Source organism: Paroedura picta, chromosome 2 (assembly GCF_049243985.1).
Source record: "Paroedura picta isolate Pp20150507F chromosome 2, Ppicta_v3.0, whole genome shotgun sequence".
Classification (NCBI taxonomy): Eukaryota; Metazoa; Chordata; class Lepidosauria; order Squamata; family Gekkonidae; genus Paroedura; species Paroedura picta.
Window position 1 is genome coordinate 104,964,202 of NC_135370.1, and position 14,650 is coordinate 104,978,851.

The 14,650-nt window shown below is 46.4% G+C and overlaps 1 protein-coding gene across 1 annotated transcript; it reads right to left on the reverse strand.

The window, feature by feature from the left end:
* Positions 1 to 7,993: 7,993 nt before the first annotated feature.
* LOC143830085 (uncharacterized) lies at positions 7,994 to 11,753 on the reverse strand. The gene is made up of 4 exons (XM_077321965.1): positions 9,840 to 11,753; positions 9,105 to 9,188; positions 8,842 to 8,925; positions 7,994 to 8,562 (listed from the first exon to the last, which is right to left on the reverse strand). The coding sequence occupies exons 1-4, from the start codon at positions 10,459 to 10,461 to the stop codon at positions 8,063 to 8,065; spliced, it is 1,290 nt and encodes a 429-aa protein (XP_077178080.1). The 5' UTR covers positions 10,462 to 11,753; the 3' UTR covers positions 7,994 to 8,062.
* Positions 11,754 to 14,650: the final 2,897 nt, after the last annotated feature.

A 14,650-nucleotide genomic window follows, 5' to 3' on the forward strand; every position in this document is an offset into this window, starting at 1 on the left:
AACAGCAGAACTGGATTTGATTCCCCACTCCTTTACATGAAGCCTACTGGGTGACCTTAGGTTAGTCACGGTTCTCTCAGAACTCTCTTAGCTCGACCTACCTCACAAGGTGCCTGTCATGGGGAGAGGAAGGGAATGTGATTCCTTAAAATAGAGAAAAGGATATATAAATCTACTGCTCTTATGATGCAACTAGGAATATCCATTGCCAAATAATAGGGGCCTTATCTCATTCTGTTCATGTTTACTGCTTGGTCTTAATATCCGCATTATTTTTGGAAAACTACAATAAACTGGCTCAAAAGTGGACAGAATATTGAGGAGACAGAAAAAGTTATTTAAAGATAATGATTCTTCACAAATTGGTAATATCCTTATGACTTAATGAAACTAAATGAGCTACCAGTCAAAACTGTAATAGCATGCAACAACATGCAATTTTAATTTTATATGGTTTAAGCAAAAAAAAATATTCAGGACTCAGAAATGACAATATCACTTATCTTATTACCAGCTAGACAAAATATGGAATAGGATGTTCTCTTCTGGGAGTTAGTTGAAAAAGGTGATCCAATGATGATAGAGAATTTTTAAAAATCCAAAGGCTGAAGCAACATTTGAAATGAAGAAATTAGATTACCAACATATGTTTCCCTCCAACTCAAGGGCTCTTCTTCCACCTTGTAGCTCTGTATATGACACCATCCATCTTCAAATTAGCTTCCCCATCATCCAAGTCAGGGACAGGCTTCTGTGGGCATTTCTGATGAAACTTACAAAACAAGGAAAGTGCGTGAATGTTCTCAGCAGGTTCCTATAACCAGTCTTTGGGTCCATGTCCTTTCCAATCCACATGGTATTAGAGCTGACTCCACCAATGTTTGGAGGCCAAAATTTGCATGACCTCAAGCTCTTCATGTCCTTGTACCATGACCAGTGATGGAGTGGGTGCTGAGAAATGCAAAAGATGTGGGAGAGTGACAGGACCCAGCAAACAGCAATGAAACACAGGGTGGATCTGAAGTACAGGTAGGAGTTGTAACCGATAAGCCACATAATAGACCTGTTCTGTGATGGGGAATGGACATATGAATTGGGCATCTTGTTAAGAGGATGGATGCAGACTTTTCAGATGCTGGGTTAAGAGCCAAATCTGATCTCTAACTTTCAGGACCTCCCCAGGTTGAACTTATTTATCAGATTTTGTATCGCTCTCCAGGCAAACTGCCTCAGGGCAGTATACGATATAATAATTGGTAACAAGAAAATACAATTTATAGCATCCTAAAAACATTAAACAGCACTTATGATTAGTAGCAACATCAATTTGATTATCATTTTATTGTAAGTCTCTTTCCAATCAGACGTTTTCAAGGGAGTGACTTTTTAGATGCACTGTTATAGGCTCACCATCCCGTTAGTGCAAGTGCACTTCCTCACATGGAAATTTCTGCCAGGCTACAGAACCTCTGTTTTCATAGGGTTGAGTTTCAGGCATTGTAAGAGGTTCCACTTGCAGAAGAAACTGGGAATTGTATCCATTGTTGGCCATAAATGGTGTTGGATGGGTAGAGGAAGATACCACATAATTGTATGCAAGCTCCGACATAGGAAGCAGATCTGTCCAATTTTGCTGGTGACTTATGTAACACTGTACATATTACTTGTGTGTTGTTTTAATGCATTCTAACTATCCATCAGACTGATGGTGGTAAGCTGAGGGAAGATGTATCTGGATTTCTAGAAGGGAGTGTAATGCTCTCTAAAAGCAAGATGTAAATTGAACTCTCCTATCTTAGATCAAATGTTCTTGCAACCCATGAAGCTGGAAAATGTTTTGCAAGTATAACTGGGAACATTCATGAATGTAATGAAGATGCTGGCAGGGGATAAAATGGACCATTTTTGTGAGTAGATCTACTGCTACCAGAACGCTTGTGCAGCCCTTGGGTAGCTCCATGATAAAATCCATAGGTATTACTTGCATGGGTAGGTAAAGGTTGCAACAGGCCGGTAGGTTTTTCTAGTTGGTCCTTTGCCTGTTGGCAGATTCAAAGGTACTATGTACTGAGTAATATGAGCTGAGTAACATCAACCTGAGGCTACTAACATTCCCAGATCAGGAGGTATAGGGTTTTATAATACTCAAGATGTCCAGCAGGCTTGACATCATGCACCAAGTGTAGCACTTCTGCCTGTTAAGATCTTGGCAGAACATGGACCTTACCCTGATGAGTGAGCATTCCCATTTTCTCAGCAAAAAAAATTAGGCACCTTTTCAGAGGAGTTCTGAAGAGCCTGGAGCTGTTTCTTCATGAAATTATCTTGCAATTGCTATGGGTTGCATGGATATAAAGCTTTCAGGTGGCAGAATGGTGGTCATTGGTTGCTCCTCCATTCATGGAGTAGTATATAGTGATTTCTGGGAGAGGGCATCTGTCCTTTTGTTTTGGGAGATAGAGATGTATAATATAGTAAAACTGACCCCAGAGAAAAAATAAAGAGCACTGAATTTGTCTTTGGTTTAATCACTACACCATCTGCAAGGGTTCTAAGTTGTGATAGTCCATGCAAACCAGCACTGAGTTCTAGATGCCCTTCAGGTGTTGACATACTTCAAATATTGCCTTGATGGCCTATACTCCCTTACCAAATGGTTTAATTCCATTGGCATGTGTTGCCTGGAATAAAATGCACACTGTTGGTGGCCTTCTGTAATAATAGTACAGGTCTGATAGCTGTATTAGAGACATCTGTTTAGACTACAAAGGGCAAATTGGGATTCAGATATCACAGAATCAGCTTGGTGGCAAACTAGTTTTTCAAAGTGTGGAAGGTCTGTTAAGCTTCTGATGTTTAGCTGAATGGCTCCTAGGGCCATAACAGCCTCATTGACAGTACTGCCAAGGATGAACATTGTGTTCAAACTAGGCTTCCATGTAACACTGGGAGGCTCCCGAATCTATATCGGTGTACACCAGATTTAACATGCATCCAACAGCTGTAGTTTTACAGGAATCAGCGCTGGGAAGCTCATCTGTTTTTGCAACATGCCCCAAGCCACATGACCCATATTGATGTGAGGCTTTGTGTTTGATACTTGAACAGGAATGATTAACTTTTTCTAGGCAGTGACTGGCATAATGTCCAAAGCCTCAATAGTATAGACAAAACTTCAAAGCACAGTGTCTGCACTTCTCTTCCCCCCAGTGAGGGTAATCAGCTTTCATCTGTGGGGACTCCACCTCTTCTGGCCTCCCAGAGTCATCACCATCAGATAGAGCAGGGGAAGGTTGCTATCATTTCTGCTGAGAATAAACCACTTCCTGCACCTGTTTCCAGCTCTATAGCTGACAATCAATTTGCAGACAAAGCAGGATTAATGACTCATAGGTCATTCTAGTCTGGCAACTTCATCAAGTACCTCATCTGACAAACCTTCAAAGTACTGGTCCATTACAGCAGTTTCATCCAGCCCTAGTTTCATCCAGCTAGCAGCTTGAATTCTGTTGCCCAGGTAGGCACTATACCTTTACCTTGTTGGAGGCACCTGATGTGTTGATTACCATTCTCAGCCATCAGGGGGTTGGCAAATGTTGTACTTTATGACTATAAAGTCACTGATCAGCAAAGACAACTGGCTAGTCAACAGTGGGGTCACCCATTTAGCAGCCTGCTCCTTTAAGAGATTCAATATAAAGCACACCTTTGTTTTGTTATTGAGGAAACCTCAAATTCAGAGTTTTATAAACAATTTGCATTATGCAAGGATAGCTCAATAAAATCTAACTTCTTGGATACTTGTTTAAGTGCCTATGAACCAAGGCATTCATATGCCTTGTCTTAAAATTTAAGTGATTTAAAAGCATTATTTATATTGTTATTTAGAAAATGAAAAGCTTTACTTAAACAAAATGACCAATTTCATTGTTGCTGTATTTTTATACTTGGAGTCCCTGAACTGTTTGGAGGAGGTTATGACACCTGGAACAAATTTGTAAACTTCAGTAGCAAATTCTGAGTTGGATTCTAACAGATTCAAAGGTAAATGAATAAGTTAGAAAAGACTACAACAATCATGAATAAACTTGCATATGAGGTTTTTTAGCACCTAAACAAGTCCCATAGATATGGTAAGAAATCTGAGGGCCATTTCGCACAGAGCTCAAAGTTGCTATTTGGTTGCCGTTTGTGAAAGCGCTACTTCAAGTAGCGAAATGTAACTAGCCGTGCCCGTAACGCACAGCTGCGGTTTTTGCGGAATTTGGCACTTTCACTTCTCGCCACTTTCGTAACCCACAGGCTTCCGGTTCTCCGTCTTATCGCTACAAAGGAGGTCCCTTTTTAGCGCTTCTGGCCTCCCGTGCCCGTCAATCAAACTGCAGGCACACCTTTGACCTCGACCCTAAAGCCGAACTTGTCGGGGTTCCCTTTTTTTTTAAAAAACCCAGGAAACCCCGTAGCAACGCGTTATCGTCCAATCATTGGCGCCCTTGGAACGTGTTTTCTATTGTTTTCTAGGAACCAGATGCATTGACATGTTTGATTGGTTAATCCCCGCCCACAGTACACGCCCACAGGTTACCTGCTTATATGCACCTGGGCAGACACGCGGTCGGCCTCACTCTTTTGTTTGCGTAGCCTACTGCCCGCAGCACAGGTCAACGTTGCAATGGAGAGGCTTATTTTTCAATTGCTGGCTTACATGCTCGCGGTGGTCCAGCGCATGAATACCGCCTTGTCGCGTCGGACGTATGCTATCGCGGAGTACCGAGAACGGGTGGCCGGAACGCTGACCAGCAGCAGAAGACGTTCTGTAAGGGTAACCATGGCGGCCAAGAAACGCTGGCAAGCTCTGGCAGAGGTCCGGTTCCCCCCCCGGTTCTGGGTGGACGAACGATCCTCTGACTGGTGGGAGAATTTTGTGTGGACTCGCTGGGATGATGACCACTGGATTGCCAACTTCAGGATGTCGAGGGGGACATTTTTTGAACTCGTGGAGGCTCTACGTGGACGCATGGAGAGGCAAGTCACTGGCATGCGGCGCCCCGTTCCAGTTGAAAAAAGGGTGGCTGCCGCATTGTGGTACTTGGCCACCCCTCAGTACTTCCGTACAGTAGCCCAGCAATTCGGACTCGGAGTCACTACGGTTGGCGATATCCTTAAGGAGTTCTGCCTCGCCATGGAGGCGGAATTGTTCAGCAAAGTCGTGTGCCTCGGAGACCGGCTTGGAGCGGTGAGTGTCATTCTATTCCCTTTTGCCCTTTAAATTTTTTTTCTTGTTTGACAGGTCAGCAACGAAGACGCGATACACCCCACGCTGACATGCAATGGCTTATATTCTTTTCTTTCCCTTATTCCAGAGTATGGACGGGTTTGCCAGGCTTGGATTCCCGCATTGTTTTGCGGCCGTCGATGGAAGCCACATCCCTATCCGTGCCCCCGGGGGAAGCATAAAAGAGTACGGGAACAGGAAGGACTTTTGCTCTGTTCTCCTGCAAGGAACAGTGGACTTCTCCGGCCGGTTTATCGATGCCGAGGTGGGGTGGAGTGGCAGGAGGCATGATGCCCTTGTTTTCAGGGAATCCAACCTCAGGAAAGCCATGGACGAAGGGGTCTTTGTTCCAGGAAACCCCACCGCCACCATTGAGGGCGTGCGTGTGCCGGCGTTGGTCCTCGGGGACGGAGCCTACCCATTACGACGCTGGCTCATGACTCCCTACAAGCGGCCAAGGACGGACGTGCAGAGCCACTACAACCTCAGTCACTCCCGGGCAAGGAATGTAGTGGAGCGTGCCTTTGGACGTTTGAAGTCACGGTTCCGTTGTTTAATGTCACGACTCCATGTACATATTGACAATGTGACTCCGCTGATAATCGCATGTGTGATTTTGCACAACATATGCGAGGACAAGGGACATAACATCCCCTTCCCTGAGGACGAACCTGAACCTGTAGTCCTTCAGGATACACAGGACATCCCTGAAGCAAGGAGAAAAAGGATATATGCTGAGGGGTGCAAGGTTCGGGACGCCATAGCCACCCACATCTACAGAAACAGGAGGCGTGTTTAATTGTTTTTCCTACTCTGTTGTTGAATAAAGTTTTGTGTTCTTTGTTTAACCTTGTCTTGTGCGGTTTGTGTACTTTGCCAGCAAAAAAACGGGGATTCTCTGGTCCAAAAGCACTTAGACAGCCCTAAATGCTAACTCCCCACTGAAATTGACAAACACAATACGGAAGCGCTGAATGGGGAAAGTTCGGGGAGGCGGGTAGCCAGGAAGTATTGGCGACCCCTGTCAAACCGGAGGATCAATCCACTTATGTTCCAAGGAATAATTTTATTGGTGGGCAGCTTTGATACATTTAAAAAACGGGGTGGTCGATCGGAGCAACGCACGTTCGTTCCCTAACCGTCATTCCGAAGATGCCGAAGCCACGGAAGGGCTCCTTCTGGCAGCGCGCCGAGGCTGAGGCACTTCTGGAGCTGGTGCTACAATCAAAAAGTGTTGGCCGCCTAATGGCCAGCACCCACTGCCACACCAAGGGTGCCTACCTGGTGTTGGCTTCAAAGCTGAGGGAGAGGGGCTATGTCCGGACCTGGGAGCAGGTCCGGACAAAATTCAAGCGCCTTAAGCTGGACTTCCTAAACAGTCTGGAACAGTGGGGGGGGATCCCGCAGCCAAGTGGGAGGACGGTCTTCCACGACCAGATGGTGAAAATATGGGAGAAGGCTGGGAAGCCCCCCCTGGACATGAGGAGGCATATGGGTGAGTGCTGCCCTCGTTGTGTTTTGCCCTTAAACATGCATGGAATGACTAGCTGCCTCTTTCCCCTACTGTCCCCAATGAAATTCGAGAAAGTATTTAGATGCTGTCAACCCCCTCAGACTTAGCCAGCCAGTACTGTAGAACCACTTTGGTTATGCGCTTAGACTCTAACTGTGGTGTGTCCACCAGCTGTGTTTCATCTCTGTTTTGTGTGCTTTTAATTATGATTTGTCTTTTTCTTTGCCCAGCCACACAATCACCATCCAAGCTGGCAACAGCACCTGAGCGTGAGGAGGGGGAGGAAGAGGGACCTTCCACCTCGGGACAGGCTGCAGGTGAGAGTTTTATGTCTGTGAGGGAGACCCATGTGTGTGTACCCACACGGAGCCATATGGGAGCCTGATGTGATGCTTCCTTTTGGAGTGTGATCAAATTCTTTGTTTGATTTCTATAGCTGAAACTGTGGAGGCAAGGCTGCGTGCCATGGAGGCCAGAGTTACTTCCCTGGAGGCTCAAGTGGCGGAGCTGAAAGGGGAGATTGAGCAGCACAGGCAACAGAGGGAGGCGGAAGAGCGTAGGTTATGTTCCCCACTGCCCAACTCTTCTCACACTGTGGCTAAGGCCACTTAAAAGTGTATGCATGTAAACTAAAGAAATTTGAAAATATGTGTGGTACTAATGTGTACTTTTTCTCCCTCCCCACAGTTAAGAAGAAGGAGGACGAAGAGCTCTTCCGGCGCAAAGTTAGGGGGACCGTGGGACGGCTGTGCAGGAGAGTTAGGGCGATGGAAGGGGCTGGGGAGGGGAGCGGTGGGACCTGAGTTTTGTTTCCTGTTTGTGTTTTGGGGTAGGGGTTGGGGGGGGGGCTCCAAGTTTCATTCCCCAATGTTTTTCCCCTGTTAAATGTATACTTTTGTTAAAAAAAATTGGTTTTCCAGGGGGGTGGGGGGTGGTGGTGCTGGTGGGGCTCCAAGTTTCACTCCCTAATGTTTTTCCCCTGTTAAAATGTTTTTTAAAATAAAATGTTATTGCAAATTTTATAACAAGACTCCAGTGTGACTTCTTAAACTCGCACATATTTAACCCCACACCACACTCCTAAAACTCCTAGAACTAACACCCCTCCAACCTCCAACCCACACAGCAGTACCACAATATACACAATCACTAGAGAGGCCGCTTTCAGCCTTGCAGATTCTACAGTAGGGTACACAGAGACAGAGTCAAAAATATAAACTTTATTCAACAAACAACAAAACACAGATAACATGAAATAGAAAAAGTGGGCAAAACTAGGAGGGGGAGTACTTGTCTGCTGGTTTAATTTTTCTCTTTCCGAGAATAGTCCTCCTTCTTGTTTGGGTGGAGGCATTCTGAGAGGGAGTCGGTGGGGTGGGTGCTGGAAGTGGTGGTGTTGGTGTGGGTGGTGGTGGGGGGGCGATTTGTGGAGGGTAGGCCCTTTCCATGACCGCTACAGCCCTCTCCATGAGTCTCCTTATCAGACGCACCTCCTCCACGCCTTCGCGTAGGATTTGGTTTGTCTCTCTAAGGACTGCCCTCAATTTTCTCCCCTCCTGGGCAATGAGAGTGAGCATGGCTTGGTCAGCGGCCGCGGCACGCCGTGACTCCTCATAGCAGTGCTCAAGGAGCCTCTCTCCCACGCTTGTCAAGACGGAGACGCGCCTCAGCCTGCCGCGTTCCCTCGTAAGCCTCTCCTCTGCTGGGAGCGCACCTCTAGGTGGTGGGCTGCCTTGAGCCAGGGGTGGTTCCTCCTCCTCATCTGAAAGAACCTCTGTTGGCAAAAAATGAGAAACAAAACTGTTAGTAACATCCAAAAAGTCAAAACACACCATGGTGGACATGGTGTTCTTTTTTGTCCCCGTGTTTTCCTGCCAAGAATTTAAACAATCCCCGGCGAGCACATGGCTATTGTTTGTTTGCCCATGGTGTGCTTTTACTTTTGCCTACTTTCACAGCAGGACTCTCAACAATTAAAAGGGAGCACATGGTTAGTGCCTAGCGACATTGTCCTGCAGCTATGGCTCGAAAGGAACAGGTCATGCACGCTCACCATCTTGAATCTGTATCCGCCTGCGCCGGGCAGGAGGTCCAAGCACCCTAGGCTGTTCCTCCTCCTGTGTTCCGGGTATGAAATCTGCAAAAAAAGGAAAAAAAACAGATCTAGGACCAAAGGGTGGCAAAGCCAGCTTCAAAGCCTACACCAGCAACGCAGAGGGACTCTCTTCTTTCTCTTAGCAGTGCTGCTGCCCTGCACAAACAGAAAAGCACAAAGCAGTTAAAACAGCCCCCCCCCCTATTTTTACTAATACCTACCAATGTTAGTTGATGCCCCCGAATCACTATCCACGTCAGGTGCTGCTGGAGACTCTAGGGGCCCCGTCCCTGGCAACTGTGTCTCTGTGGACAAGAGCAGAAAATAGTGAAAAACGAGCAAGCATACACCATGAACCACAAAGCAAGCTCCCAAAGTTGTGAGCCAAAGTACTGCAGAAGGCCTATGGGCGAGGCATGCTGCAAATATTTTGGGGCTGTTGGTTAAACATGACCGTTTCAAATACTAACCACATCAAGCACTCCACAGCCAACCATCTTAATAAATCTTTTAAAAATTAAAATTAAATTATAAAATTAAAACCGTTTCAAATAGTAACCACAGCAAGCACTCCACAGCCTACCTTCTTTTAAAATCTTTTAAAAATTAAATTATAAAATTATAAAATTAAAACCGTTTCAAATAGTAACCACAGCAAGCACTCCACAGCCTACCTTCTTTTAAAATCTTTTAAAAATTAAATTATAAAATTATAAAATTAAAACCGTTTCAAATAGTAACCACAGCAAGCACTCCACAGCCTACCTTCTTTTAAAATCTTTTAAAAATTAAATTATAAAATTATAAAATTAAAACCGTTTCAAATAGTAACCACAGCAAGCACTCCACAGCCTACCGTATTATGCGTTGCAACGAACACACGAGAAAACGATGCCCAAACGTCAGAACACACATTTGCTTAAAAGGAAAAATAAAATAAAAAGAAAATCACTTACCGGAGGCAAGGGGCGTTTGCTCAGGAGCCTCCTCTGGCTCCCCAGGAACGATGGCGATCAGGTCCAGCGTTACCGATTCCGCGGCTCGTTGCTGGACGGGGGGTGGAGGGCGAAAGCTGGAGGAGGTTCCCTCGCCGGGATCCTCCTCAGCGGGTGGTTCCTCGACCGGGGCAGCCGGCTTCCGAACCACCTTAAGGCTCCGGCCGACGCGCTTCGGCCTGCCGGATCCTTCCCCGTCCCCGTACAGCTGGCGCTGCTCCTCGAAGTAGGGGCAGGTCACCTTTTCGTTGCCGGAACCCTTGTTATGGTTCACGGCTCTCATGTACTCTGCCCTCATTGTCTTGGTCTTCGACCGGCATTCAAGGCCGGTCCTGTTGTGGCCCAGGGCGCGCATCTTAATAGCCACTTGTTCAAAAACCTCCCTATTCCTGTGGGAGGACTGGAACGCGTCCTGGATTTTCTCCTCCGAGAAAATCCCGATCAGGTCCCTGATCTCCGCGTCCCTCCAAGTTGGGCCACGGCCGGTTGCAGGGACGGACGAGGCTTGAGAAGACGATTCCATGTTGCTTTTGCTAGTAGCTGAGCAAAATGGTGGTGGGAGGTGCAGGGTGCAACGGATCATATACCTTCCCGCACACAAAGACAAAGGGACTAGCCGGCTCCTGATTGGTGGAGGGCAGCAGGGGACACGCACATTGGCCACATCAGGTCACATGTCGCGTTCAAAACTCCTCGCGCGGGAACAGGATCTGCTCCTAATGGCCAGATTGGCGCCCTTGTTGTTTGACTTAACGCATGCGCGTATTCGTTTACACGCGAGAAGAGCAGTTTGAACATGCAGCGGGAGCCATTTTAGGAAAATGTCCGCCATTACACAAACGCATGCCGGTGTTCAACCGAGAGCAAGTGCGGCAGTACTCGGCAGTTCCCCAATAATATTCACCAGCCACAGCATAAATCAACCAAACATGACATGTAACTGGCGTACGTTCGTTGGCACGCTCAGAGGAATGTTTTTTAAAATGAACGGGGGACGGCGACTCCGCTTGCCGGAGGTCTAGCCGCCAATGGAAGGGGTTGTCCGCACCCAAGCACAAGCACGCACCGGGAACCACACAAAGACCCACTACACATAAGCCGCCCCTCATTATATCACCTCGAATCATGTCTATTGAACCCCTGTAAGCTAAGCAGGAGACTGCGAGCGGCGACCGTTCGTTGGCACGCTCAGAGGAAAATTTTTTAAAATGAACGGGGGACGGCAACTCCGCTTGCCGGAGGTCTAGCCGCCAATGGAAGGGGTTGTCCGCACCCAAGCACAAGCACGCACTGGGAACCACACAAAGACCCACTACACATAAGCCGCCCCTCATGAAATCACCACGAATCACGTCTATTGAACCCCTCTAAGCTAAGCAGGAGACTGCGAGCGGCGAATGTTCGTTGGCACGCTCAGAGGAAAATTTTTTAAAATGCTCCCTGTACGTTGACTCCGCTAGGACTGGCCGATGGTAGACGGGGTTTTAAGCTTTGGGCAAATTTTGGGAACGTGACGGTGTGTGCCACTGTGCTTGTGAAAAACTCTTGTGGTGTCCGGGCAGAATTTCCGAAAGTGATCGTGCTTGAAAGCCAGTCGCTGTCCCGTTGCCTCGTAGATCCCCGCTCGCTCGGAGAAAAAAAAAATGGCGAACAGTTCGCCGGAAGTTTGGAGGACAGGCTCGGGAGGAGGGACTTTGAAGAACCCGCAACAATGGTAACGCACAGGTCTTTAGCGCTACTGTTGCAGATTGGTTGCAGGAGTGTATCGCTATCCGGAGGGTGAATCCAGTTTTCTGGATTCCCCTAGAAGCGCTACAACGAAGCGCTTTTTGCGGGTCGGTTTCAGGATTGTTGCAGATTGTTTACGACGTCGTGCGTTATGGCAAATTAGTAGCGTTTTCAATCAGCAACCATTGTGCTATTTTTAAGCCGTGGGAAATGCCCCTGAGTGTACTGCCAAGTTTCATAATCTTTACAACAGTTCCTAATGTGGAAGAGACAATTAGGATCCATTTCAGTGAAAACAAGAAACAATGACGGGGTTCACAGCTCTTCCCTGTACCATATCAGTTCTTTGAACGCTGACCTTAATGCTCAGTTTACACTTTGTGACAGTAATGCATCCAAAAATAGTTCGTGTTTTACAGAAAACATAACATTTTGGGTATCATGACTAAACTTTGGAATGGCAGTTTGGTATGTTTTCACACTATCTTTCCCATGCTTTAAAAAAACCCCTCTCTCTGATGTATTTTTGTCCTTTTCCCATTTTCAACATTTGTGACACTTCTGCTCTATAAAATCAACATTAAAGGAGGAGGGAGACTCTGAAACTACACAAGTATATTTTTATAACAGGTTTTGAAAAGATGTGCAACTCTGCAGGGAGAAAAACACATCTAAAAATGGATTTGAGATAGTCCCACACCTAAAATATTTGTGGTGTGCTTCACATTCTCTTTCCTCCCCCCCCCCCCCAATGATTCACCAGGCCTCTAGCTTTCTGTGTTAATCAGACATCTGACACCAGTGTCTGAGGGCTGCTTCACACACGTTTTTCCCTACACCGAAATAATCTCAACAAGGAAACAACATGTCACAGCCACCTGACCTCTATATTCATGGCAAAATAAAGACTTCTACTGCACTTCTGCAGTGATCATTCAGTTTCCCCCTTCAACGGATCCTCTCTCTGTAGTAGCTAATGCCATTTGTGAAGCAGCTCTTGTTGAAACTCATTCAGGTACATTTTTCCCATTAAAATGGAATTTAATTTGTCTTTTCTCACAGATCACAAACAGATATTTTTAAGTAAGCTTTAATGTGATATTCTTCCATTCTAGTTTGCTGGCTCAGATTGCAGTAAATTCCATTTGGTGTGTTTTCAAAGGTGATAAAGCCAATACAAATTGGCAGTCTCTCCCCCCCCCCCCCTTGCTAACAACAAGAAGAGTTGGTTCTTATATTCTGCTTTTCTCTACCAAAAGGAGTTTCAAAGTGGTTTACATTTGCCTTCCCTTTCCTCTTCCCACAACAGACACCCTGTGAGGGAGGTGAGGCTGAGAGAGCCCTGATATTGCTGCTTGGTCAAAACAGCTTTATCAGCCCTGTGATAAGCCTAAAATCTTTCAGTTGGCTGCATGTGGGGGAGCGGGGAATCAAACCTAGCTCACCAGTTTAGAAGTCCACACTCCTAACCACTACACCAAGGGATGACTTTATGATGTCTAACTAACCCTATTCATTTGTGAATAATAATACTGGGATTTCTTCTTGTTTCTCTCCAGATGTACAACAGAAAATACTTCTAGACATCAAAACACTGTGTTCTGGCTATGGCTGCTTGACCACTCTTCTGTTCAAATTGTAATTTATTTACAACTAAGAGTAGACCATTGATCCTTGGAATAATGTTTGACTATTTTTGAACATTCAAAATTAGATCAAATTGTTCTGTCCATATGCATTGATTTACAGGAGGGCATTATGTGCTGGAATAAGATGTGACACCAATGTTGGGATAAACAAGGCCATAGCTTTATTACCTCCCCACAGGAGGGTTGGAGGGGTAGGCACAGCATGGGAGAGGGTACCTGACCTAACAGTCAGCAGACTGCACCATTAGTCCAGAGGGGACCCTCACCATTCCCAGCTGGGAGAGCAGATCCCCTTGCCTACTGAAGTCTGCCACCAAGGGAAGTGACCTATGTGGGGGAGCCACCAGGTATCAAACTGATCTGACTGCTCCCAGGCCACCTGGCAAACAAACTCCTGGCCTCCCAGCTGGGTAAGCTTCACTCATATATGTGCCACCTCATAGGGAGGCCCCGAACCCCAGGGAGTCCGATTGCCTGCCAACAGATTGCCTGCCACCAGACTCCCTGCCAACAGACTCCATTCCATGCAAACCCACAGCTGTGACAATTATTGAACAAAATATAACCTCAATAACCTGAGCGATGCTGTATACAACAACATAGGGTGGGAGGGAGTGAATCCACTCCCGTGGCGTTCCTGGCGAAGAGGGCGAGACCCACGCATGTGGTGACTTAAATAGTCACCACAGGTCCTGCCCTGCCACTGATGCTGTGTGTGCTGTGTTCTGGCAGCATGCACACTTAGTGGGCCTCTGGGTGGTTGCCTCTCCTTCCCAGCAAGTCCTCCACCACATCCATGTTTGGTCGAGGTAAGTCTCGGCTGGGTTTTTCTCACACTGCCTCCATATCACTAGCCTTTATTTTTACTACATTGTCTTGTATCTTTTTTTCTAAGTGTCTTAACCCTGAAAAGGCAGAGGAGGCTGCCTGCAGTCTGTAATCTAGCCCTGCCTATTTTGCCTAAGGAAATGTTTGTCAGGTTTGGACTGCAAACATTTTGCTGTAGCTGACCCCCTTCTTCTCTTCTGTCCATTCAGTACACTGGATTTTAAAAAAAAAACATACAAAAGCAGCTTTCCCCCCTCCTGCTGGAGAGAACTACATGGTTTGTGTATCTACTTGCTTGCTTTGGCTCTCTGCCTCATTCCTAAAGCTGAGTAAATTCATTTGTTTTAATTGGATTTATGTATTTTCACATTGCCACCTGGGAACAGTAGTTTGAACCAGTCCCCAGCATGCATCAGCACAGTGAATGCTGTGCTGCCCAAAGAGCAGGCACTATGAACCCCACAAAATAGTCAGATGCAAAAGAAGCACCTGTCTTTGTATAAAGTTGCTATTAAATGGTACGTGACCTGCCCATGATGACCTGGAAGTATACACAATGCAACCAAG